This window comes from Schistocerca piceifrons, chromosome 4 (genome assembly GCF_021461385.2).
Source record: "Schistocerca piceifrons isolate TAMUIC-IGC-003096 chromosome 4, iqSchPice1.1, whole genome shotgun sequence".
Classification (NCBI taxonomy): Eukaryota; Metazoa; Arthropoda; class Insecta; order Orthoptera; family Acrididae; genus Schistocerca; species Schistocerca piceifrons.
This window is the reverse complement of record NC_060141.1, coordinates 33,604,488-33,632,026: the sequence shown is the minus strand read 5'-3', so window position 1 is coordinate 33,632,026 and position 27,539 is coordinate 33,604,488. Positions and strand designations below refer to the sequence as shown.

The following is a 27,539-nucleotide window of genomic DNA, read 5'->3' as shown; positions in this document are numbered from 1 at the left end:
TGTAATTACCCTCCCAACTTTGTACAGAAACAGGTCTCCCATGCCTTATCTCTCCACTGACCCCACCAACCTCTTAAAGTCTCACTGTCTGGCCACAGAGGAGCATTTCCCTCATGACTCAGTCACAACCAGCACTGGAGCAACTAAATCACATTCTCCGCTAATATTTTGAGTACCTCTCATCATGCCTCGAAATGAGGAATGTCGTACCCACTATCCTTTCCACCCCTTCTACAATGGATTTCTGCTGCCCACCAAACCTACACAGTATTGTCATCCATCCCGGCAAAACCCCTGCTTCCAACCCCTTTCCTCAAGGCTCATATACTTGTAATAGACCTAGATGCAAGACCTGTCCCGTAGATCCTCCCACCACCACCACCACCACCACCACCACCACCACCACCACCACCACCACCTAATACAGTCCAGTCACAAGCATCAACTATCCCATGAGAAGCAGAGCAGCCTGTGAAACCAGTCATGTGAGCTACAAGCTAAACTGCAACCACTGTTGTGCATCCTACTTGGGCATGAAAACCAGAAAGCTGCCTGTCTGCATGAATGGCCACAAACAAACTGTATCCAAGAAACAGCCAGATCATCCGGCTGCTGAGCACACTGCTCAGCACAGTGTTCTTCATTTTAATGACTACTTCACAGCCTGTGCCATCTGGATCCTTGCTAGAAACACCAGCTTTTCTGAATTTGGGGAACTCTCCCTGCAGTGTATCCTATGTTCGCATAACCCTCCTGGCCTCAGCCTTTGTTAGTCATTGTCTCCTTCGCTGTTCCCACTCCATCACTACACAGCCCTCTATTCCAACAACACATCCACAGGCTTTTTACTTTTCTCCGCCAAAAGCTGACTTGTTTGACAGTCTTTTTTTTTATGCCTATGTGCAACCCAAAATCTCCACTGTATGGTGAGATTGTCCATTGTTTGCATATATCGAAAAGTCATTCTTATATGCCGAGAAAACTCCCAGTGATTGCCAAAAAGCATCTTTATTTGAAACACATTTTGCCGCCAACCAACATGCTGCCGACCTTACACAGTGTGACAGCTTTGGCAGATGGGCTAGGTGTACTGACTGCCTGATATCCAGCAGTTCCTCTCAGCATCAAGTAAACTTTTTGCAAAATGTGCTCTTTGTGTCTCAGGATTTACCTTGTCTTTTTGCTCACTAGACAAAGACATTAGGGTCTTTGAAAACTCTTATGTCTTTTCTATCTGCAGCTCACAGTTTTGGTTCAAGAGATTGTCTAATTCTATCCCATTGTTCGAGAATTCTTTGATTTTTATTAAGTTCTGTGTATGTCTTCTAGACAGCTATAAGCACAGGAAATGTCTTGCAGAAACAACCTTAAACAATACTAGCATACATGTATTCACATAACACTGGTATAATGCATGGGATATTTGCACACAATGAGCAAAAATGTCAGATAAAGTTATTCTGTTCCTTCTGACCATGAATAGTATTATTACAAGAACTGTCCTAGCAACATAATAATCGAAAACAAATGTGTAAATAGGAACTGTAAAATTTGGAAGTGAAGAACATATGACAAATATCTTTATGATTTAAGAACATCCAGCATGCTGGAATAATTGCAGGTCAGCTACTTCTTTTAATCAGTATAATGAAAAACCAGCTCAAGTTGCAAATTACATTTCTTTTTATTTATTTATTCAGTGACTATCTTTGGGCTGGGACCCATTTTCAAGTCATCATAACAAATAGTAAAAATGGTATTTCCGAAAATACAAAAAATACGTCAGAACTATGTTTTTAACTATGTATGAAGTGCAAACAGTTACAGCACATACAGATAACTGAGTATCTGTTACAGTGATTTGAAAATGGGTCCTCGCCCGAAACTAGTCATTAAGTAAATAAAAAAAAAAGTGAAATTTGCAACTTTTGCTGGTTTTTCATTGCACTGTTTATTATTTAAGGTTAAAATCTATCAGCCACTATATGTTAAATTTCTATCATACATTTCTAACATTACACATCTTCCTTTCATTTTATCACACTTCTATTTTCACATTCTGTGTTTGACTGTTTATACATACCCAGATAAATTACTATGCCTTTGACATTCCTTTGGTGTATATCACTTGCTTTTCCCCTTCTACACTTACACTTATTGCTAATAGCAACTATTTTGTGATTACTAACTGTTATTTCAATTACTTTGTCATTTGTGTTTCCTCCCTTTGTGTTGTATGCTCATCTCTTGCTCTGATGATGTGAGTCATATATCAATACACTTCTTTTAATGTCTTCTTGCATCTTTTGCTTCTGGGGTTAGATAAAAGTTTCATGTTTATGTTTGGACAATTTTCTCTTACAGTTTTTTTCCTAAATCTTTGTGGACATGTAATTATAAAGGTATCTTTCTCATTTATAATCACTGACAGAATTTATGAAACTAATATTCAGCATAAGGAATTTGATGTTCTATTGGTAATGTCCTGTGTTGGTATATAGCAGTTATAAGTAATGCAGGTAATAATTGTATTGTGTTCCAGTTCAAGGGATAAGAGATCTGTTTTGGTTGCCAATTGAACAATACCAAAAAGATGGTAGAATTGTTCGAGGTTTACAGCGGGGAGCAAATTCCTTTACGACTTCTACAGCAATGGCAGCACTTGAATTAACAAATAGGATTGTTCAGGCAATTCAGGTATGTATAGCACTTTATATATGCCTGCCCCATACTGTAAGCAGTTTACACTTAATTCACTGTTCTCTGGAGTGATGTAAGTAATCTGGACTTACTTCTTTTATTTCATCCTTGTTGTCGTCATGTTCAGATATTTTCATATTATGAATTATGTATCCATGCTGTAGATAAAAATGGTCTTACTCAATTGTAGAATTATTATTTAACTGCCAGAAACATGAAGCTAATGATAGCATATATTCACTCACCTTAGTGAGCTTCTTGGAACCACATCTTGCACTGAAGTGATATATAATGTGGCCCAACCTGGAGAAGCTGTTTAAAAGTCAAGGTTGCACTATATATGTCAGCAGAGTGCATAAAAAAATTCTTTCCTAGAGCAAAAAAAGCTTCATTCTGTCACATCTGACTGAGTCTGCCGAATAAAACAACTTCTCGTGTAAAATGTCTGTGCTATAGTCTCTTTTTCTTAGTACATGTACTGTTGTTGAGTCCAACATAATACTCAGGTCTGTAAAACTGTACACTTGCTCCTAGTCTGTACTAGCACTTATGACCTGCTGTCTAAAGAGAACCACAACTTGTATCGGTCAATGAATATTTGGGAAGTTCACATTATGTTTATCAGTTTCTATCATTGTATAATCATGTGAGAAAATTTTTATTTTGTTTAACGTAAGTAGAAAATATGCATTAATACTTCCTGCAAAACGTTTGACACTTGATGTGTAGTGAAGGAAGAAAGTAAATTTAGTAATGCAAGATGCTGAAGGAACAAATTATGTTCCCTTCTATAAACCTAAAGGGTGTTCATGCCTACATGGTGTTCTAGTTAAGAAAACAGCAGTACATGAAGGGGTGCCCTGGAAGAGCCACCCAGGTGAGTTCCAAACTACTAATCCAAAAGCTAATGACTACAGTATCATTCAAAACAGGCTAATACCTCTTAATCGAGGAGGGTCTGGACTAGACGGGCCATGACTTTCACCTTCCATTTGATCATGGGAGCCTCTTTTGGACGTGGGGATGCTGTGGTGTGCCATTTGGCACTCACATGCTCTGTCTCCGGGTCACACTGAAACACCCAGGTTTCATCTCCAGTGATAACATTATCTAAAAATTCCGAATCAGCTTCAAGGCTTTGGAGATTCTTGTGGCAGGCATCCACACGTGCTTGCTTTTGTACGTCTGACAAAATCTTCGGGATGATCTTGGTACAGATCTTTCTCATCTACAATTCTTTAGTGATGATGTGCACTGTCATTTTATCAAGTCCGAGGTCATCTGCTATAATCCTGACACTCATCCAACGGTTGGTGTTCAATAAAATGTACACATGGTCAATGTTTTTGTCGGTTTTGCTGGTTGATGGGCATTCGGAGTGATCCTCGTCCTCAACGCTGACCGGCCCTCTTTAAAGCTCTTCAACCACCTGAAAACCTAGGCTTTTGGCAGGCAAACATTGCCGTAGGCTTGCCGACACATATCCAACATTTCTGTACGTGATTTTCCTAATTTCACACAAAACTTGATGGCATAACATTGCTCGATTATTTGCTGCATGTTGCGCCATGACCGAAAACTTTGTGACACGTCCAATCAATGCACAATGCTGCAGAGACAAGAGCCCGCATGTGACTGGAACGCCACGCATTTGCAACCAGACAGCCCCCCACCACCAGCCCCCCAGGTGAGTGCGCTCTGCGAAGTACAGTCACATCAGCAAAAAGTCAGTCTCATTACTTTTTATACAAACCCTGGATGTCAGCTGGAGGCTGTGAAAAGGGTAGTGTGGTGACGAGACATCGGGATTCCAGGCATTGGGAGGTGTGTCACTTGGGTAGTCAGTTGGTGGTGGAGCAGAGGCAGCGTCAGGTAGTGGTGTGTTGGACACGGTGTCAGGGATGGCATCACCTGGTGGCACATCAAGAACACCAGTTGGGACGGTGTTGGCCTGCATCATATTGGGTGTGTTGTTATGTTGCTGTGGCTGGATCTGGTGGTAGGTGAGGGCAACTCTACCTCAATGGTGCTGTGCTCATTGGCCTGAGGGGGCTCTAGGACGTATGCCAGCTGGAGCCTGTCTACGGAGATGGTTGTCGTGACCCCATTCAGACGAATGGAGAATCGCAACGCCAGGTGCGTGCCCAAATACTGAGGGCAGAGAGGTGGTTGGCATGCATCCACTCGAAGCATGATGTGTGTACATACTGTGAGGTCACAGTGGATGAAGGTACATGCATACTATGCCGTTGTGGGGGTGTTGGTCGCAGTTGGGCCATGCAGCCCTGGAGTTGCTGCACAAAACCTGGGATGGTGCTGTGAGGAGGGAGTGGGGTCACTTCAGAAACTCTCTGAGAATGGCGAGTGGCAGTCCATATACCAGCTCGGCAGCAAAGTTCCCAGGTCGATTTTGTGTGTGATCTTTAGGCCTAGAAGTACCAGGGGCAGGGCAGCAGACCATTCAGAAGAATAGCATGTAAGGGTAGCTTTAAGTGTGCGGTGTAACTACTCCACCATGCCATTAGCTGCAGGGTGGTAGCTGGTGGTATCATGGAAATTGTATCTGCAGGTGGCTGTCAGAGATCGGAAGAGGGCTGAGGTGAACTGGCACCCACAGTCTGTAGTGATGTCACATGGGCATCCGAAGCAGGACACCGAGGTCTGAACAAAGGTTTCAGTAGACATGTCTGGGATCTGGGATAGGGTTGGCCTCCGGCCAGCGATTAAATCTGTCAATAATTGTCAGCAGATATCAATACCTGTTGGACAAGGGTAGTGGGCCAACAATATCGAGATAAACGTGTACGAACCAGTGTCTTATTGGGGTAAAGGTGACCACAGAGGAGTGAATGTGCCACCTGACCTTAGTGCACTGACATGGAACACGGTACTGGGCCCAGCTACTGCAATCACATTGGATGCCCAGCCAGATGAAGCATTGTTTCATGAGGGTGGCTGAAGTGCAGATGTTTGGGTGTGCGAGGCCGTGGATGTGGTCAAATGCCAGTTTTGGGAAGGCAGGAGGGAGGAAGGGACAGGGGTAATCATTTGGAGCCATCAGGTTGTGAAGGATCCATGCCGTCACACACCACTTCTTTCGGTTGGAGACAGGTATAGATCTTAGCTGTAGGTTGAGGCCAGTGTCCGCATTTCGAAGGGCATGGGCTAGGTCCGGGTCACCCTCTTGAGCAGTGGCCAGGGCATTGTAGTCAAAGGGTTGGGTGATGGAGCAGGAGCGGCTAAGGCAATCTGCCACAGTGTTGTTGATGCTGGTAACATGTCGTACGTTGTTTGTGAATTGTGCGACATACTCCTGTAGCCCAAACTGTCAAGGTGAGATCTGGTCTATGTCTTTCCTGCAAAAACTGGAGGCGAAAGGATTGTGATCTGTGAAGATCGTAAAGCCGTGTCCCTCAGCTGAAGATCGGGAATAGCAGACTCCTTCATGGACTACAAGCAGCTAGCAGTCATAAGCGTTGTGTATTGGAGAGCTTAGGCAAAAAGAAGGCAAGCGGTTGCCAGACGTCCACGTATTGTTGAAGGATGTCTCCGATAGCCATCTGGCTTGAGTCCGCCACTGTTGTGAGGGGGCCATGGGTGTTGGGCAGGGCCAGATGGGCCGCATTGGCTAGGTCTCATTTTGTTTCTTTGAATCTCTTGATGATGGCCATGGTTCAAGAGACCAGCTTGTTCCCTTTGTTTTTAATCACCCCAGAGTGCTGTAGTAAAGGGCTCTTGGGTGACAGCAGCGGAAAAAGTTGACCATGCCAATGAAACGCTGGAGACCTTCGAAGGTAGTAGGGTGTGGAAGTTTGCTACTGTGTGTACCGTCTTGGGGAGGGGGCGGGAGCCAGTGGTGGAGACTAATTGTCCAGGAATTTGACCCCACTCACCCCAAAAACACATTTTGCCAAGCTGAGGATCACTCCTTCTTACTGTAGGTGGCTAAAAATTTTGTGTAGTTGTTAGTGATGCTCAATTGGATCTATCAAGTAGATGAGTATATCATCTAGACAGGCAAAACACTCTGGTGCACCCCAGAGTGTGTTATCCAAAACTCGCTGCCATGTTTGTGCAGCATTGTGGAGGCCAAATGCCATGAATGCACTCTTGAACAGTCCAAAAGGTGTGATTATTGCTGTTTTTATCAATATCCTCTGGGGCAACTGGGGTTTGTATGTAGGCTTAAGCACAATTTATCTTACTGAAGATAGTAGCTCCTGAGATGGTGTTGTTGTAGGAGTAGAGGACTAGGAATGGATAGTGGTCAGGAATGGTGTGGGCATGGAGTTTACAGTAATCACTACAAGGTCGCCAGGAACCATCCTTCTTGGGGGCAAGGTGAAGAGCTGAAGCCCAGGAGCATTTGGTAGGGCGAAGTATGCCAACGGCGAGCAGCTCTTCGAACTCCTTTTATGCAATTTTGCGCTTGTGACAGGGTAGGGGGCATGCATGGCAGAAAACTGGGGCGGGGGGGGGGGGGGGGGGGGAAGGGGGAGGGGGTGCAGGAGTAGTGGTGATGTAATGCACAGTGTCATGCTGAACAATTCAGGGGGCACTGGATGGCTGGATGAGGGGCATATGGGCATGAAACCAACAGCTGTTTTACGGCGAAGCGCGTGTTGGGGTGAGAGCTGCACCGGACAATCTTGCCAGAGGTGCCATTAACTAAATGGCACTTCGCTACGTCTGCCATTAGGCTGTAAGGACCGAGGAAGTCGGTGCCCAGAATAAAGTTGCTAATGTTCGTGACCATTGAACGTTCAAAGGAGTTCGCTTTGGAAGTGCAAGTCAAGCGAGCGGGAATGCTTCCCGAAGGTAGCGATGGCTGTCTTGTTGGCGACAGTGAGGAAGAGGGGAGACAGGGGGGCCGGGATTTAGGAATAGTTTGTGGGGGAATACGGTTAAGTCAGAACCAGTGTCAATGAGGTAGTGGACTTGGAATTAGTGTCATTTAAGTCCCAAATGAATAGGCACAGCAACCAGGTGCACTTACTGCTGGTGGCTATTGACCAGGAGCAAGGAGATCTGCAGTTGGTCACATTCTCGCAAAACCTCTGGTGGTACCAGCAAGCTGTGCTTAGTTTGCAGTGGTTGTGGTTGTCAGGCGTGGTTAGGACCATGCCTGCAGGGGCAGCTGTTTTCACCTGAGTCGGCCTCACAACTGTGAGGGAGGGCAGCACCTGGTGGCTGGTGCATGAGATGCAGGCAGATGATATGCCGATGCCTCTTCTTTTAATCATTGTCATGTTTGTTCTGGCTGCTTGAGATCTCTTGATGAAGAGACATGTTAGAATAAGTTCTGTAGTGATACAATGAAGTTACCCAACAGTTGGTGATTTGACAAAGAAACCGCTGGTTTATTGGCGTTCATGGAAAGGAAGACACTCTCATACTCCCATGCAGTCACATGTAACATTTGGTGTGTATAATGGTAGTTACTATGTCACAAATTGTTCTGATAAATTAATTTAGCTGCATTAAAGTTTTGCTAGGCAACTTAACACGGTGATACGTGTCTCAATTAAAACTGAACCTTGATATTTTAAATAAACTTTCAGTTCTTTTTTGTCAGAATCAGTGCTTACCCCAAAATTAACTTCCAACTTGGTGCATTAAGCCTATTGTATGCAATTTACAGGACAGCTCGATCACGCTCTGATGCGTAACATATATCAAATCGAGCGCACAAGTTTCAGTTTTCCCTAATGGGCTAAACGACTCTTTTTTTAATAACATGATCTCACATAAAGTCTTATTGGAACTGGATTTGTCTCCATCCGAGTCAAAATCATAAAATTAAAATTCACCGCACAGGTCAATGAACTGTACACATGCACTTTTGCACTCTTAAGTGATAACTCGTTTCAGAGTAAAACTTCAAGAACTTGTATTTCATAATCAATAAAATTTATCACCTGAGAGAAATATTGCTAAAATGGATTCATATTACAGTCAGCTCGTGTCTAGATGGTGATGTCATGAATCGACACTTGCTTGGAATGAACGAAATACCTGTACTGAAAAATACTGTCCGTTGAGTGATTTAATGACTTTTACGACAAATTTGGTACCCCTTGCAGTGCTACAACAACACTGGTGGTAAGTGCTGCTATCTTGGAGCTCGGCGCCCAGAATCTGGTACAGGTCGGGGGCTTGTGTGCGGGGCAGAGGCTCATTAAGTGCAAGTGACGTCACGCATGTCATAGCTTGGAGTGGGGCAGGAGGGGTGGGTGAACAGCCAGCCCGAGCCGCGGGGTGATAACTAGCATTCCACGCTGCAGCCGTTGTGGGGAAGGAGCTCAGGGTTTCGAACAGTTTATCGGCCAAGACCACTGCATGGCCTAACAATAAATGGGCGTGCGAGACCAGGGCAGCCTGAATGAGGGCAGGAAGGCATGCAAGCCAGCGATTTAGGAACAGGCCTTCAGGAAGGATGTGCAGTTTGGTGAGTGTTCGGATGTGATCCAGCAATAGGGATGGGTGTATGTCTTCACACTGTTTAGATGATGCAGTTCCGAGGGCGCAAAGCTGGAGATGGTGCATTCTTATAGTTTACTGTAGCTGCCATGGAGGATGGGTGTGAAATATCACCCCAGATTTGGGCGGCAGTGGTTGGGTCGAGATGGCCGACAAACATCCTGAATTTTGTTGCATCACTCATGATAGAGGATCCTGCAAAAACTGCCTCAATGTTGCATGTGGAGTTCTGAAACCTCCAAAGTGCTTGTAGGTGCTGTGGAAGGAGGGGTAATGGGGGGCTGCTGGTTAGAGAGCCGTTGAGGGTGACCGCCATAGTGGTGGGAACATCACAACTTGACTGTGCAGGCAGCGTATCATGGTATGTGGGAGGATGCTGGCAGGCAGTGAGGCTGAAAAGAAGGCAGGCGGAGCACGCACGTTGTGGACCATGCAAGACAATCTCTGCTGTGTGTTGTTGTGGGAAGGGGTCTTCAGAACGCCACACAGTTACACTATGGCTTGTCCAGGCACTCATCTGTCAGCTGCGGGAGTGGGGTGGTGGTGCGTACGAAGGGATGGTATATGTGAAGGGGTGTAGTGAGGGGGGGGGGGGGGGGGGAGGGGGAGTGCTGATGTGCACAAAGGGATGGTGTGCATTGAGGGGTAGAGGAGGGTGGAGAGAGGGCAATGGGGAAGTGGGGGTGCAAGCGGAATGCATCCAGCCGACCTAATGGGAACTGATTTCACAACCACAATGGTCATGTTAATCAAAATATTAAGAAAGGGAAACCAGCGGGTTTCAGTAATGATACTCGGCACTTTGGTTTAGAGAGGTCACCAGCGAAGGAATGAATTATGTTCCCTTTTATACACCTAAGGGGTGCATATGCCTACATGTTGTGTTAGTTAAGAAAACAGCAGTACATGAAGGGGCACTGGTAGAATATATGACATCAGTAAACAATTTGCTAATTATGGTACTCAGGGTGACAGATCTGTTGTTAAGATGCAGCAATTGTATCATATTAGTCACAATTGATCGAAAGTACTGACAGAGGTATGTTCAGCAGCATGTGGAAAACATGAAGTACACCAAGAATAAGTAACTACAACATAACAACAGTCTCCATGAGAATTATTTTTGTGTTTTGTATTGTGATTGTGCCAATCACACTTCAGCAGAAACTGATTTCCATCAGCAGTAAATAAATATTAAAGAGTAAAAGTATTGGAAAATGATGTAAGTATCCCAAGATCCTTAATGAGACTCTACATGATTAGGACCTATCTCCTTTAAAAAGTATCGAGTGTTCTACGAACCATGTTTACTTCACAAAATTTTTAGAAGCTGTTGCCCCACACAAAAACAAAATTATAAAGTGTTCTTACAGTTCATTTCTGCTTAGTAAATATTTTATTTATTTAGTTGCATTGCTCAAGAACGTCATTCCATAAGATTACAGGGAGAGGAAAGTGCAAAATAAGCTAACCCCATGTATGTAGATCAATACAGTGGTGCGAGTTTCTTCCAAGAGAAAACATGCAGAACTGAGCTTCTTGGTTAGTTTATTTCAGGTCAACACCATTTCACCTTAATGTCCAGTTGAACTACAAGTAATTTTACACATAGCGTTTCTTTTATTGCACGATCATTAACGACTGTGTCTTGTTGGTGCCAGTCATTTTGGCTTGTTTGAAAGTGTGTAGTATTAGTTTTTGTGTAATGAAGACCTTTAGCAAGTAGTAAGTCTCTTCAGCTACCATCTGAGATTATGAAAGAGCCAGTTCAGCAATAACAACACTTTTGTATAGATTTTCATTAGGTAGGAGTGCAAGTGATCGGCTCAGTGATGATCAGTGCTTTTTTCACTTACTTAGTATTGCTATACTATTTGTCTAAGCTGCTACTTGCATGTCTTACACGATTTCTGCAGAATCAGTAGTCATAGCTGTAGGAGCCAAGTAGTACACAAAACCAAAGTAACACAAATATTTCTTTATTCATAAACCTCTAAGCAATAACAGAAGTAAACCTCTTGTGACTGTGCACCTAACAATACATAAGAACCATACAGAAGGTGCAACATAAGTGATACATGGAACAACTGATGTGCGAGTTTCAAACTAAAAGAACATAATCATGTGAAGATAGCACCCAGGCAATCGAGGAGATGCTGGTGGCCCGATGAGACGCACATCCTTCGGATCTGGTGTGATATGCTGGGTGGGTATTGGAGCATAGGGATGGAACATGCAGAGATACGGACATGCCCAAGGGTGGTGGGCCTGCGCAGCACCCGACGACGGCACGTGGAGGATGGTGCCATTGCCATCTCTGCGTCATCATCAGCAGACAGGTCCCAGTGTGGAGGAGATGGGGCTGGTGGATGCACCCCAACCAGAACAACAGGCTGTGGCAACTGACCTGAGGCCAGAGATGGACCAGCACTTGGCACCAAGAAGTTGAAATCCCAGGGCATTGCAAGTGGAGGAGGCAGCCAGTGGGATGGGGATGCTTCCACAACGAGTGATGATAGGCTAAAGGTGGACAGTAGCAGGACGGGCTGCAGCGACACAGACTGCACCTTTGAACCTGTAGCTTGCAGTAATGATTGAGAGCATAACTGATCAAAGTGATGTGCCACTAACCCATCAGTCATTCGGACATTACAAAGATGCATCTCTAGCAGCAGACAACAGTGGCCGATATCCACTTGGGCAGGCAACCTACCCTCACACTCTCAACTGTGATCAAGGCACAAAGTGGCCGGACAAAACCTGACTGTGGCAAGTGCAGTGCAGGCCACAGATGGTGGAGGAGCATGCACGGCTGCCGACCATGAAGCAACTCAGCCAGGCTCCACTCCCCCATAGGCGTGAAGGCTTAGGTGCTCAGGAAAAGGAGAAGGGCATCATCCAGTGAAGAATCCACAACAATCTTTTTCATTTGGGACTTGGAGATTTGCACTAGTCATTCCACATTGCCATTTGGTTGAGGGTGGAATGGTAGAGCCGAAACAAGATGAATGAATGCTGTGATGGAAACAAAACAATTGAAAGGATGTTGACGCACACCAGAGACTGTAAGGAAACTGAGAAGGTGCATTGACGAACAACAAGAGCCAATAGAAATTCAAGAAGGGACCTGCAAAGTCTACTTGAATGCATTCCCATGGCTAGCTTGCAGTGGGTCAGGGGACAGAGATGCCCTAGGAGCTGCCTGTTGTTTGGGACACTGCTCACAAGCCGTGACAAAATGGACAATTTAGCCATCAATCCCTGGCTGAAAAGCATGTCCCCTATCTAACAGTTTAGTGCATGAAACTTCCCTATGGATCTCGTGGAGAAGGCACAGAACCTCAAACCACAATGCAGAGGGAATGACTACTCTGGGATAGAAGTCCTCGGTGGGCAGCAGCAAAACACCATCAAAAACAGAGAGACGATACGGTAAGGTGAAATAGTTGTGCAGCGGATCCAAAGCCCAACCCAGCAGTTTATCTGGCCAGCCCTGTTGAACAAACCAAACCATCTGGTGGAGAACTGGGTCAGCGGCAACGGCAGCTGCTACACGTGAGCTTGTAATTGGTAAACCCTCGATCATGGCATGCATTTACATATTAAGATGGAAGCAGAGTAATTCTTCATGATCAAAGTCGGGAACAGGACCCACAGAAAGGTGGGACAAGGCGTCCACATTGGCATGTTTAGACGTAGGTTGAAAATGGATTTTGTAGTTGTAGCGAGACGAGAACAGTGCCCAGCATTGTAAGCAGTGAGCTGCCTTGTCAGCAAAAAAATGGGAGAGTTAAACACGGAAACGGAGTGAGAGATTTAGAGGCAAAAGTAGCAGGTCATTAGAGCCGTCAGCATTTCAGTGTGCTAGGACCATGTTGAGGCTATACTGTGAGGTGTCAGTGGTTTGCAGAGAATGTCCCCCTCAGGGACCCAGCATTCATTTGCTGATTACGGGTTTGGTGACCCTGGGGTTCCTGAGCTGGGGACTGATAAGCTCCACCAGTCCTCTGTCACCGTAAGCTCTGGGCACGCTTCAGTGACCACCGTGCAGTGACAGTGGAACGTGGTGTATCACAGGAAATGGGAATGATTGACTGCCCATATCGTGAGGATGGTAAAAACTTCTATAAAAAAAAAACTTCAACCTTAAGGTGTGCTGTGCGCCAATGAGATGCATGGCAGTTGAGGAGAACAGTTGTTAGGGGGCAACCTCTGGGGAACCTGCCACACCTCATTTTTGTGAGGCTTATTCAGGCAGTCGGGGCTCTGTCTGAGTTGACCCTTATTTCCCTAGCTGTTCATGGCACCAAAGTGGATCCTTCGAAGTTTTCTTTTCCTCCTTCCAGTGGAAGGGGTGGGCCGCTGGAAGGTAACAACACTCAGTTTAAAAGAGAAGAACTAAAAGCTGAATGGTCCTGGGAAGGCATTGTTGATGTGCAAAACAATATGAAATGGGTGGATGGATGGCAACCTGGTGAATTCAATCTCTTTTATCCTTTTCAACAGCACCAAACTACCAGAGCATATCAAGGCAGGCAGGTGTTCTACGCGTAAGTGTACGGCCCTATTTCCGAAACCCAATGTGGAGTTTTAAGTGCCGGCACTTCAGACACACTGCTCTTGTTTGTGAAGGAGAAGCCACTTGTGACAAATGTGGTTAAGCTGCCCATGACGGAGTTGGTTGTTCTCTCCTCCAAAGTGTGTCAACTGCTCTGGGGGATCACCCTGTGTCGAGTACGGAATGCAGAGTTTTCCTTGAGGAATGGAAGATCCAGGAGATCAAAACAACAAAGCACATCCTGTATAGTGAAGTGAAGAAGTTATACAAGTCCAAGCAGCGACCCAGGTTCACTGCCTCCTTTTCTTTCATTCTTAAACAGCCACTCTAGAAAATTGATGCTGCTACGCAAACAGAGGTTGATAGTATAGGAGTAGCACCTGTGTTCATCATTGGGCTTGGGCTGCTGCAGTTCCTGTGAAACCTTCCCTCCTCCCAGAACTTCAGAAAAAGCCATGGTTGCTGACATTGTGGAACTTACAGCCCCTCCACAGGTCAAGTCTTGTGCACCACCCAGCGCAGCTACAACCACTACCACTTCTGAGGTTGTTGTTCCAAAGCTGCCTCAGACCAAAAACTCAGTCAGAGGCAAAGAATCACCCATTGATAGAGACAAGAGGTATGCAGTCCAACAATGTCAGCATCATCCTATCTGAAGTCTCTCTTGAATCTTCTTCAGACGCAATGGAGCTTGATATCAGAGGCAATCACCTCTGAGCTCCCCTCCCCCATTACGGGCTCCTCTCCCCAGCAGAAAGTCAGGCTTAAAGTGCTATCCCTGTGATAGATGGCTCCCATTATACAGTGGGACATTAATGGGTTCAGGATACATGTGAAGTAACTGAAACTCCTAGCACAGAAACACCCTCTGTACTTGTGTTTGCAGGAAACACATTTTAAAGCGTCCTATGCCCCTGTACTACGGGGCTATATGCCCTATTGCAAGGATGACCTGACTGGGGAAAGGGCCAAGGGAGGGGTTCCTGTGTTTGTCAACAACATGGATCACTCCTCTGCTCTCCCCTGGCTACTGACCTGCAAGCAGTTGCTGCTGAAAGTCATGGGTGTCGGAGAATCGCTGTTTACTCACTGTATCTATCGCCACCAGATGCAATAGATGCTGGGGCTCTCACAGATCTTGTGGAACAATTCTCGTGACCATTTCTCCTCCTGGAAGTCTACAATGCCCGTCATGTCTTGTCGGGCTTGACCTCTACTTTCCTACTTTCCCTTGGGGATGGGTTTTGGAGAGCCTCATGACATCTCATGGGCTGTGCATACTCAACACAGGTACTCACATTCATTTCTGCACTGCTACTTGATCATTCTCAGCCATCAACCTCTCTTTCTGCTCTCTGGCCCTTGCAGGCTCTGTTCAGTGGGAGGTTATTGACAGCCTTTATTCCAGTGACCACTTCCCACTCTGCATTCACCTACTGGATAGAGCACTGCGTGAAGAGAAGCCACCAACATGGATGGTCAGCAGGGCTAAATGGACACTGTTCAGCCAGTGGCTGTGTTTGAACATCACAGCAGTGTCCAAGAACGGATGGACCGCATCATGCACGTGATCCATCATGTCATTGACTTATCCATCCCAAAGTCCTTAGGTCATCTTCGGAGGCGGCTCTTGGTGGACAGACGAGTGCCATTCAGCCATCTGGAACAGGCGTATGGCTCTTCAACAATTTAAATGCCACCCTACAGCAGATAACCTCATGGCCTTTTGAGTCACAAGAGCCAAGGCTCGACACATAATTAAGGAGAGCAAGAAAAGGTTACAACAAATGTTCCTGGACTCCATCAACCGTTCCACCTGCTCTACCAAAGTACGGGAAGCTATCAGGAGGATTTCTGGTAAACGCAGTCGTTTACCATTAGCAGCAGCACTGAAACAGTATGTCTCCAAACAGTGCCCAGCTAGAGGTGGCTATTCAGCAGGCTTTCCCATGTAAACATCACTTGATCAGCATATTCTTTGATATCAGTGAGACACGTGATACTACTTGGAGACGCTGTATTTTTGCACAGCTGCATCAATGGGGCTTTCGTGGCCACCTCCTCATCTTCATACGTTCTTTCCTGTCTCAGCAGTTTTTTGGACCCAGGTTGGTGACTTGCTGTCAGATCGTTTTGAGCATGAGAATAGTGTCCATCAGGGCAGTGTTTTAAGTTTGCCATCTTTGCCATAGCCATAAACAGTATCACATATACGGTAAGGAGTTGTGTACAGTACTCCTTATTTGTGGATCATTTTGCTGTTTACTGTTCCTCCTCCAGTGTTGCAGCAGCTAGCCATCAGTTGCAACTTACAATGTGGATGTTAGAGAAATGGGCTGAGAAGACAGGTTTTCAGTTTTCTGCAGATAAATGTGTGTGTGTGTGTGTCTGTGTGTGTTTTCATTTTAATCATTCTCGAAATCTTTTTAATTTACCTGTCTTGGATATGAGGGACACCATCCTACATTTTTCAAGACTCGGTAAGGTTCCTGGGCCTCATTTTTGACACTACGGTGTTGTGGGTGCCATGCCTGAGACACCTGAAAGCTATATATCTTGAGGCACTAAACATCATCAAGTGCCCTACCCACAGGTCTAGGGGAGCAGACAGGGCACATCTGCACCAGTTTTATAGGGCTTTTGTGTGTTTGTGTCTATATCCTGGGTGCACGGTGTATGGATTGAAGATCATTGACACCATGAGAGGATTCAAATGGCCCCAGGTGCTCATAGGGCCTGTCCCATGCCCAGTATCTGTGTTGAGGCTGGGGAACCACCATTTACCATTCAGCGTCAGCTCCTCATGGTGTGTCAGGCCTGTAAGTTCCTTGCAGCCCCAACTCCATCCACATACCATACTGTTGGTCGTCTGCCTCTGGAATTCCTTTTCTCCAATTGTCCATGAGCCATAATGCTTTTTGGATCCATGCTCAGCATGTGCTGGAGTCACTCCATGTGGAGCATGTACAACCCCAAATCCAGGATCTTAGCTGACTCCCACCCTGGCGCTACTGCAGAAGACCAGCATAATTTTAGATTTAGTGCAGTAGAGGAGAGATTGCACTCCTGCTTCAGTTTTTAATGCGATATTTTCTAACATTTTATATGAGCACCACAACTACATAGCTGTCCTTGCAGATAGGTCTAAACAGAGGGACTCCGTTGGTTGCTCTGTTGTTTTCCCAGATCGTGTCCTCAAGGTCCGACTGCCTCAAGACTTTACTGCCTTTGACACAGAATTATATGTACTCTTGCAGGCACTGGAGCAGATGAGATGTTCTTCCAGTTCCAAATTTCTTGTCTTCTCCAAGTCTCTGAGTGCCCTTCACTCTCTGAAACATTTGTACCCAGCAGATAAAGTAACCCAGAATATCCAGGATGCGCTCCTTCAACTACAAGACTGTGGAAGAAGGTGTCTTTCTGTCGGGTGCCAGGGCACATGGGTATTGCAGGGAATGAAGGGGTGGATCTAGCAGCCAAGGAGGCATATTTTGATCCTCGGTTCTTTCAGTGTGCCATCTCCCTGCATCCTATCACCATGCTGTTGAGGTACAAAGTCAAGCATTGATGGGAAGATGGGTGACCAGAAGTGACCGAAAATAAGCTACTTGTAGTAGAGACTACACCTCGGCTGTGGCCAGCCACGTTGATGGGACGAGGTGCTTCTTACTCATCTTCACACAAGCCAAAGCCGTATGATGCTAGGCTTTGTGCTGCAGAGAGAGGACCCTCCAATATGTGGTGCTTGTGGCACACAGATAACTGTGTGCCACATTTTATTGGACTGGGTTTTATATTTTGACCAGTGGGCCACAGCGGATTTGCCAATGGACCTGCTCTCTCTTTTACTTAATGTTCAAACAAATGTGGCTCGACTGTTAAAGTTTTGTGAATTGTCCAACATTTTTCCCAAGATTTTAGGGTGATGGTTTTAATGTGTTAACAAGGTGACTGGGTCACCCATATTTTTGTAAGTAGTCAGCCAGTCAGATTTGCCTCTGCCTTTCTTTTAGCTCCTTTGTTGTCTTGCTTTTCTTTTAATGTTATGTGTAGCTACTTTTACTGTTTCTGCATTGTTTTAGGATATGTAAGATAGAATGATTGTGTGCTCATTTCAAGTGCATGAGTTTGGAAAAACTTTTGGGTTTTTAGCCACATTCATTTCTTTTAATAAGTGTATGGGCACCGATGACATCACTGTTGAACAGCCATAAGCTCCAAACATCACCACCATCATAATCATCATCATCATGGAGAGAACATAGCTAAATAAAGATTTCAGAGTTTGAAAAGCACAGTCACAATCCAGGCTCCAGCAAAAAGATACATTCTTGCATAACAAGGCATCAAAGGGTGAGCCAATGCAGCCAAACCTGGCAGGAATTTGTGGTAGTAGACTATCGTCCCTCAGAAGGCTTGAAGCTCTTTCATGGATGAGGGGTGAGCCATAGATGCAACAGTGGAGAAGTGGTCTGGCAGACGGGTGAATCCCATCCTGCGAGACCTCAAACCCCAAATAAACAATAGAAGGTTAAAAAAACTTATATTTCATGAGGTTAAATCATAAGCCTGTGGTCTGTAACTAAGACAGAAAACAAAGTGTGCGAATTTTTCAGGCTGCTAGCCACACCAAAAGGCAGGCGCACATATCAATAGAGACCAAAAGGAGTATTCGAAACCAGAACTCGCTGAGACACTTCATCCACAGGAAACTGCAGATACACTTCAGACAAATCAATTTTAGAAAAGTACTAGCCACCCAATATTTTTGCCAACTGTTCTTCCTGGCAGGGAGAGGATACAGATCTTCAATCTACTGTTCATTGACAGTAGTACTGAAGTCGCCATTGAGGTGAAGTTTCCTTGACTGCTTCTGAACTACGACCATTGGAGATGGCTTTTCATTAGCCATAACATGTTTCACCACTCCAAAGATTGTAGTCTGTCCAATTCTGCTTTCTCTTGATCTTTCAGGGGCAACAGAAGCAGGACACATGACAAAAATGAGGCCAATCCATGGATTTCAAAGAAATATGAGCCGAATTCATAGCATACCTTCTGGAAACAAGACCAAAAACTTCTCACACAGTGTTTCCAATTGAAAATACAGTACTTGATCAGACACAAGATGGATCGTGTTGGTGACATAAAATCCAAATGTCTGAATTGCGTCCATCCCGAACAAGTTGTCAACACTGGCATCAGCAACCACCAAAAATGTAATGCAGAGAACCACTGACTTGTAAGAGGCAGATGCAGTAAATCGTGCCAATAGCACAATGTTCTATTTATTATAACTGACCAGCTACTGCATGACCAGTGTCAATGGTGACAAGCTTATACTCACATAGGTTTGAGAAATCAATAACATCACTGCAGTACCTGTGTCATCCTGCAGCCAGAGAACTTGGCAAAAAGCACTTAACTTGATAAACAACTTGGGAGAAGTCACAAACATTGGAGTCATACACTTTGTGTCCATGTCCATATCCTGAGCAGCCTCCAGTGAACGACACATGGAGGCGATGTGCCCTTTCTTCTGGCAAGTATTACAAGTAGCCCAGTCCATAGGGCATGCCAGATTGTTCATGCTGGACAAAACAGAACCAGGGAATGCTGGTGCCGTGGCAGTCGTGGCTCGGCCTTGGTCTGCTCGGTCCAGGGCCCACATGTTTACCATTACCATTACCACTGCCGCTTCCTTGAGCAATCTATCTGTTCTAGTGGGCACTCCTTGTGACACTACTGTCATATGACCCCACACTTCAATCTGGTCACCCACTGTCCATGAAACTGCAAAAGATTGTGCTATTTGCAAAACTTCTGCTGTTGGGGAGTTTTCTTCGAGTAAAGCCGTCTGGCGCACTTCCTTGTCCGGAGCTAAACAGATATTTACACCATGAAGTTCGGCTGCCCAGGCCCTGTATAAGTGGTTTGGTTTCGTGCAGCATCGTAGAATTCAACTTGTGCTGCTGTGATATGCATTCATTTGTGATGGAACTTCCACAATAAACTGCATGTGTGATAAGAAGTAAGAGATGCCAGTTCTTGTAAAGGGGTAGGCTGACACACTAACTGATACACCTTAGGTGGACTCCATGGAAGGAATAAGGCTTTGCACAAATTCTGAGTCTGCCTCACCAAAAGCCAAAAAATGTTGTCTACGACTTTTTTCGTAAGCTTCCCAATACTCGGCTGTATCATCGTATGGAGGAAAAGTGGGTGGATAAACCGGTTGGATGGTACTCTGTCTGTTAATGGAAGCCAACAAAATGGTCACAGCCGAAGTAAGCTATTCAGTCAGGGCCAGTAGCATGGCAGCCATAATGACTAAACCTGATGAAATCATTCTGAAAGACTGGACAAAACAAAAAGGACAAGACAGAAACAGAGAACGCTGACACTGGCATTGTGGCAGATGTGGCTGCTTGGGCTGGCTTTGGTCTGCTCAGTGCTGAAAGTGCAGAAAGCATTCCAAACTTCTCACAGTCATGCGGCGACCAAGTAATACATGAAGCTGATCTAAGTAACACAAATATGGCTTTATTCATAAACGCTTGAACAATAATGGAAATAAGCCCCTCGTGACTCCACATATAACATGACAAAACAATCGTACTGAAGATGCAACATGAGCAGTACACAGAACAACTAATGTGAGTGGTACAAACTAAATGAACACAATGAGAGTGAGTCAGCACTGCGCCACACCTGTTTAGGTGTGAATCACTGGTAGATGGCACAGCAGAGACCACGATATGTGCACGCTACCTACAGGCGACTTCTAGTGGCTGGCCCATGCTGATGCATTTGGTGATTGATTTAAGCACACATGCATGATGACACTACACTCATCACAGTCGCCATGCACTAGCAGCAGGATATAGCAACAGCAAACTATTATTAAGCTTTAGTTTAAGAAGAAAAAAAAAAAAAAAAAGAGAGAGTTCACTTAACGTTTGGAACAGATAAACTTCTAGTTATTGACATCAATAGATTGATCTACAGTGCTTTACTTAATGTGGCTGACATTGCTGACATTTTAAGACAGAAAATGAGGCCTTCAATTCAAACCATCTCTTGGTCTAGCTCTCTCTTCCTATCCATAAATTCTCTGTCTCTCAATCTTTGACTGTCCCCCAATTCTTCCCATATAAATAAATTACACATTTCCAGTTTCAGAAACCTTTCCCATTACAATTGATGTGTAAATAGCAATCCAATTTATGGCTACAACTTCTCTTTAGTTTCAAGTGGTGTCCTAATGACTGTAACATCACCAAGAGCACAGCTGATGACTCAGCTACTCAGCGTGGCAAACACTGTGATGCTAGAATCATAACTGCTTGCATATGAAATTGTTTTCAGATGTAGAGTTTGCCACAGATGTATGTCAGTGTACATTTACATTATTTCCAAATTATGTTGATACATTTTGACATATTGTTACAAGTTTACAATATTCACCACTCAGTGATCGAGAAAATCAACTTTTCCTACAAATAGTGTAACCTAGCTTGTCCCAAGCAAATACAAACTTGGTTATGTGTTACTTGCTGCATTGAAAATTTCTGTTCCTTGACATTACCTCTACCTCTTCCCCTTGCCCCTAATCAGTTTCCAAATTTGGAATGAGAAAATCTTGTAGTCAACATTATTTTAAATTGTCTCATATTTGTTAGTGATGTCTGATCATGTAAAAAAGTGACCCTTGAGTTTCAGAACTACTTAAGATATTTTAGTTAGATTAATTATGCAATTCATTAACTTTATGCAGTTTAAGCATCACCATTTCTTACAAACTTCATACATCCTTTACTATAACACAGAAGTAACCACTGTCCTACATTATTGAAATTATAGGTGTGACACATGTGCTGCCAGTAAATAGTGAATAGACCAAAAATTTACAGTTTTTCATTCTCTAATTTGGCGTATTGATACAAAAAATTTTATACATCTCATATGGAAAATTGTACTGAAATGCAGGAGGATCTGCAGCAAATTGACGCATGGTGCAGAGAATGGCAATTGAATCTTAATGTAGACAAGTGTAGTGTGCTGCGAATACGTAGAAAGAAAGATCCCTTATCATTTAGCTACAATATAGCAGGTCAGCAACTGGAAGCAGTTAATTCCATAAATTATCTGGGAGTACGCATTAGGAGTGATTTAAAATGGCATGATCATATAAAGTTGATCGTCGGTAAAGCAGATGCCAGACTGAGATTCATTGGAAGAATCCTAAGGAAATGCAATCCGAAAACAAAGGAAGTAGGTTACAGTACGCTTGTTCGCCCACTGCTTGAATACTGCCCAGCAGTGTGGGATCCATACCAGATAGTGTTGATACAAGAGATAGAGAAGATCCAACGGAGAGCAGCGTGCTTCGTTACAGGATCATTTAGTAATCGCGAAAGCATTACGGAGATGATAGATAAACTCCAGTGGAAGACTCTGCAGGAGAGACGCTCAGTAGCTCGCTACGGGCTTTTGGTGAAGTTTCGAGAACATACCTTCACCGAGGAGTCAAGCAGTATATTTCTCCCTCCTACGTATATCTTGCAAAGAGACCATGAGGATAAAGTCAGAGAGATTAGAGCCCACACAGAGGCATACCAACAATCCTTCTTTCCACAAACAATACGAGACTGGAATAGAAGGGAGAACCGATAGACGTACTCAAGGTACCCTCCGCCACACACCGTCAGGTGGCTTACGGAGTATGGATGTAGTTGTAGATGTAGTTGTAGATGTAGATGTAGAGTCTCTTTTCCAATTTTCCAATAAAATGTTTGTATGGATGCTAATAATATAGCTGCTTCTTACTCAAATAACGGGAAGGGGGTGGGGGGGGAAGACAAACAAACAGTGGAAGGGATAGATTGCTACTCACTGTAAAGATGACACAGTAAATTGGAAACAGACACAGTGGAAAGATTGTTAAGAGTTGAGCTTTCAGCCAAAGCCTTTTTCATAAAAGAAAACACACACACATTCCCACAGTCAAGCAACATCATGCACACATGACCACCATTCCTGGCTGATAATGGCCAGAATGCAACTAATGCTTTGAATGAAACAGCAATCTGGATTGGGCAAGGAAGGGGTTGGTTAGCAGGGATTGGGAAAGGGGGGGGGGGGGGAGGGGGAGCTGTCTGGCAGAATGTGCAGGGACTAAATGGGAGAGGGCATAGTGTTGGGAGACTGTGGGGAATGGAAGGAGGGGAGGAGCAAGAAAGGAGATGACAAGAGAAGGGCAAAGGAATAATGGGTGTGTTGGCAGAGAGTGGCACCCATGAGGGTATTGGTACGTGAATTGAAAGGAGAAGATAGGACGGGGGATGGAAAGTGTTGGGAGAAGGGTTTGGGGCTGTAGGTTATTGGAGATTGAGGCCAGGATAATTTCAGCAGCAGAGAATGTGTCGTAAGGAAAATTCCCATCTGTACAGTTCAGAAAAACTTGTGGTAGGGTGGGTGGAGGATCCAGATGGCCCAGGTTCTGATACATGTTGTGTTCAGCTGCATCTTGTGCTACAGTGTGGTCCACTTTCCTCTTGGCCACAGTTTTTCGGTGGCCATTCATCCTGGAGAAAAAGCTGTGCAGTGATTGCAACAGAGCTGATATATGGCTAAGCTGCTTTCACAGGTGGCCTGGCCTTTGACAGGGCAGGATAAACCTGCGACAGGACTGGAGTAGGAAGTGCTGGGTGGGTGGTTTTGGCAGGACTTACCTGGGTCTTCCACAGGGATATCATGCCTGTGGCAAGGGGATGGGATTGGGAGTGGCATAGATATGGACTAGGATGTTGTTGAGGTTAGGTGGGCAATGGAACACCACTTTACGAGGGATGAGAAGCATTATGGGTATGATGTCCCTCATTTCAGGGCATGATGTTAGATGATTATAGCCATGATAAAGGATGTGTTTCAGTTGTTCCAGTTGGGGGTGTTATTGGGTGACTAAGTGGACGTTCCTTTATAGCTGGTTCTTGGGGTTGGGGGAAGGGTGGGTTGTTGTTGGGTTGTGGTCTGGGCAACCTCTTGGTGGACAAGGTCTGGGGGATAGTGCCTGCCTGTGAAAGTCTTTGTGAGATCTTCATCATACTGGGCAAAGGAGTTCTTGTCACTGCAGATACACTTCCTCTGGGTGACCAGTCTATATGCGAGGGATGTTTTGATGTGGAAGGGGATGACAACTGTCAAAATGGAGATACTGTTGGTGGGTTTAATGTTGACAGAGGTGTGAATGGAGCCATCAGAGAGGAGGAGGTGAACATCTAGGAAGGTGGCACCGGTTCTGGAGGACCACATGAAGCAGATGGGAGAGATGGTGCTGAGGTTGTGAAGGAACGAAGATAGGGAGTCTTGGCCCTGAATCCAGATCATAAGGATATAATCAATGAACCTGAACCAGACTAGAGGTTGGGATGCTAGGAAGGACTCCTCTAGATGGCCCATAAACAGGTTGGCACAGGGTGAGGCCATGTGGGTACCCATGGCTGTGCCGTGGATTTGTTTGTATACCTCCTCTTCTAGGGAGTTGTAGATATGTGTTATGATAAGGTTAGTAAGATGTATGAGGAATGAGCAATGGAAACATTTCTTTGCCACCAATCCTTCCACCCAAAGCCAACTTATTTCCAGCATTGAATCCTGCATCTCCCAGTTCATGCCACCATACAACTGTGATCCTCCTCCCCCCCCCCCCCCCCCCTACCTACCTAACCAACCCCATTGGTCACCTTCCACCTTCCAGGAATTCCTTACGTCCAACTTGGCCTCACCATCATTCCCCAGGACCCCTGTTAAAAACACGAAGCTTTCAGCAAAAGAAAGGACAGCCATATACAGCCTCGAAACAGATCCTGATTTATTCACCCTACTTGCAGACATTTCCACTGCTGTCACTATGAATTACAGTGACTACTTGGCAGAAGGCCTGTGTCTGTTGTGTGGCTCTGCCAGAGCGATCCCATCCCAGAAGTCCAACATAACCTCCAATCCCTACTTAAATCTTTGGCACTTCCCAGAACCTCTCTTCTGAATCCATTTCCCTCCTCACTCCTATTATACCCTGCACACCCACCTTACACATGCTCCCCAAAATATACAAACCCAACAATTCTGGATGCCCCATTGTAGCTGGTTGTTTTACTCTGAAAAATTATGGTCCTCATTGTCCAACACTTCCCAGCCAGTTTCCAGAAATCTACCCTCCCATGCCAAAGATTACATACACTTCTTTCAACAATTCTCCACCAGCCCCATGCACCAGTGTACCTCCTGGATCCCTATTTGTCACCGTTGATGCCACCTCCCTATATACCAATATCCGTCATGCCCATGGTCTTGCCACCATTGAACACTACCTTTCCCACCGTCATTCACACTCCAAACTCATTACATCATTCTTCATACACCTTACTAACTGTATCCTAACACACAACTACTTCTCCTTTCAAGAGAAGATATACAAACAAACTCACTTCGCAGTCATGGACACCAACATGGCACTATCATATGGCAACCCGACGAAACCTTTCTGCCCTCCCAAAACCCCTACACTGTGCTCTTGTTCAGATACACTGATGATATCTTCATGATCAGGCCTCAGGGCTAATACACCCTATCCTCATTCCTTTGCAATCTCAACACCTTTCCACTTCACCACATCCTCCTCAACCAAGCATGCCACCTTCTTTGACATTGACCTCTTCCTCTCTGTTGTGTCCATCCACACCTCTGTGAACATTAAACCCAACAGCACCTGCATTTCCACAGCTGCCATCCCTTCCACACAAAAAAATTCCTCCCATACAACCTCGTCACACAGGGGCGGAGAATCTGCAGTGACAAGAACTCTCTTGCCCAGTATGCTGAAGGTCTCACATAGGCCTTCACAGACAGACAATACCTCTATACCTAGCCCACAAACAGATTTCCTGTGCCATATCCCACCACCATCCCACCCCTCCCACCAACCCCAAGGATCGGGTAGTGCCCCCTTCAATGCCCGGTACCACTGCTGACTGGAAAAACTGAACCACATCATTCATCAGGGCTTTGAACATCTATCTTCATGCCCTGAAATGAGGTACGTTGTACCCAAAATCCTACCCTCCCTTCCTACAGTGGTGTTACAACACCTATCCAACCTGCACAACTTCCTAGTCCATCCATATGCCACTCCCAATCCCAGCCCCTTGCCACAGGGGTGCCTGTGGAAAATGCAGGTGCATGTCCTGCCCAATCCACCCACCCAGCGGTTCCTATTTTAGTCGAATCGCAGGCTGATCTTACCCCTTCAGAGGCCAGGCCACCTGTTCAAGCAGCCTATTGATATAGCAGTTCTGTTACAACCATTGCACAGCATTTTATATTGGCATGACTACCAATCAGCTGTCAACAGGATGAAAGGCCACTGAAAAACTGTGGCCTAGTGAAAAATGAGCCCTGTGGCACAACATGCAGCTGAACATAACATGCTTGATTTCAATGGCTGCTTCATAACCCAGGCCATATGGATTCTCTCCTTCCCCTCCAGCTTTTCTGAATTGTTGAGGTGGGAGTTATCCTTACGACACATTCTCCGCTCCTGAAATTATCCTGGCCTCAACCTACAGTAACCCACACCTAAACCCTCCCCCTCCCCCCCCCCTCCACACACACACACACACACACACACACACACACACACACACACACACACACACACACACACCTTCATCTCCCACTGCCTCCCGAAACTGTACCCTCTGCCATCCAGTCACAGTGCATGCTCTGCCAGACAGTACTTTTCTGTTCCTCCACTTGTACCTTGTTACTCCTCCCCCTTCCTCGCTTCACTGCGGATTGCTGCTTTCATTCAACACAACAGCTGCATTCTGGCCATAGTGACTAGAAATAGCGGTCATGTGTGCATGAGGTTGTTAGAGTTTGTGTGTGTGTGTGTGTGTGTGTGTGTGTGTGTGTGTGTGCGTGTGTGTGTGTGTGTGTTCCTTTTCTGAAGAAGGCTTTGCCCAAAAGCTCAATTTGTAATACTTTTTTAGCCTGTCTGCATCTCAGTGTGTCATCTTTGTGGTGAGGAGCTAGGTATCCTTTTCATAATATTGTTGGAAAGAAAGTTATTTATTTTGAAATACATTAATGGAAAAGCTTTCTAAATCTCTCACTAATGTATAGATATCCAATAAAGTAATGCAGTTATAAATTAAATAAACATATTTTTTGACATTAACCTTGTTAGATAGAAGCAATTTATGACACTTAATGAGAATAAAAGAGTCAAGAGAGAAAAATATATGATTTAAGGATTAAAGGATGGGGTGGTACTGGATTGTCTGGAGACTTGTAGAAACTGATAGAAATTGAGAGAAAAATTTACCATTGTCAGAAGCTGAAAATAATTGCTGGGATATAACAAAAAACAAATACAATGTGTGGAGATTTTTACATTATGGAATTCCCTTTCAACCTATTCTACTCCATTCTCCTTAACACGTAGCCCTGAATGACTTTCTGACCAACTTCTGGACTAGTCTCATTTTGCCTGTTTCAACCAAATGAGAATTTCTTGAAATTGGTTTTTTTTAATTATAGGGTGGTATTAATTTACTACATTTCCAGTGTTTTAACCCATGAATATATTTCTGTTTGTTAGATGTAAAGATGCTGAATTTGTTTGTTTTTAGTGCAAAAAAGAAACAATTTAAATCAAACAATGGAAAATCCAGGATGGAATGTAACAGTACTAGAGAAGGAAAGTTGCCACTCACCATATAGCGGAGATGCTGAGTCG

The 27,539-nt window shown here is 44.8% G+C and overlaps 1 protein-coding gene across 1 annotated transcript in view; it reads left to right on the top strand.

The window, feature by feature from the left end:
* Positions 1 to 27,539, top strand: part of LOC124794644 (autophagy-related protein 2 homolog A) — a 496,478-nt gene that overhangs the window by 425,682 nt on the left and 43,257 nt on the right. The window contains exon 34 of the mRNA XM_047258162.1: positions 2,543 to 2,697. Coding sequence (XP_047114118.1) covers positions 2,543 to 2,697 — 155 coding nt within the window. The remainder of the gene's footprint in view (positions 1 to 2,542; positions 2,698 to 27,539) is intronic.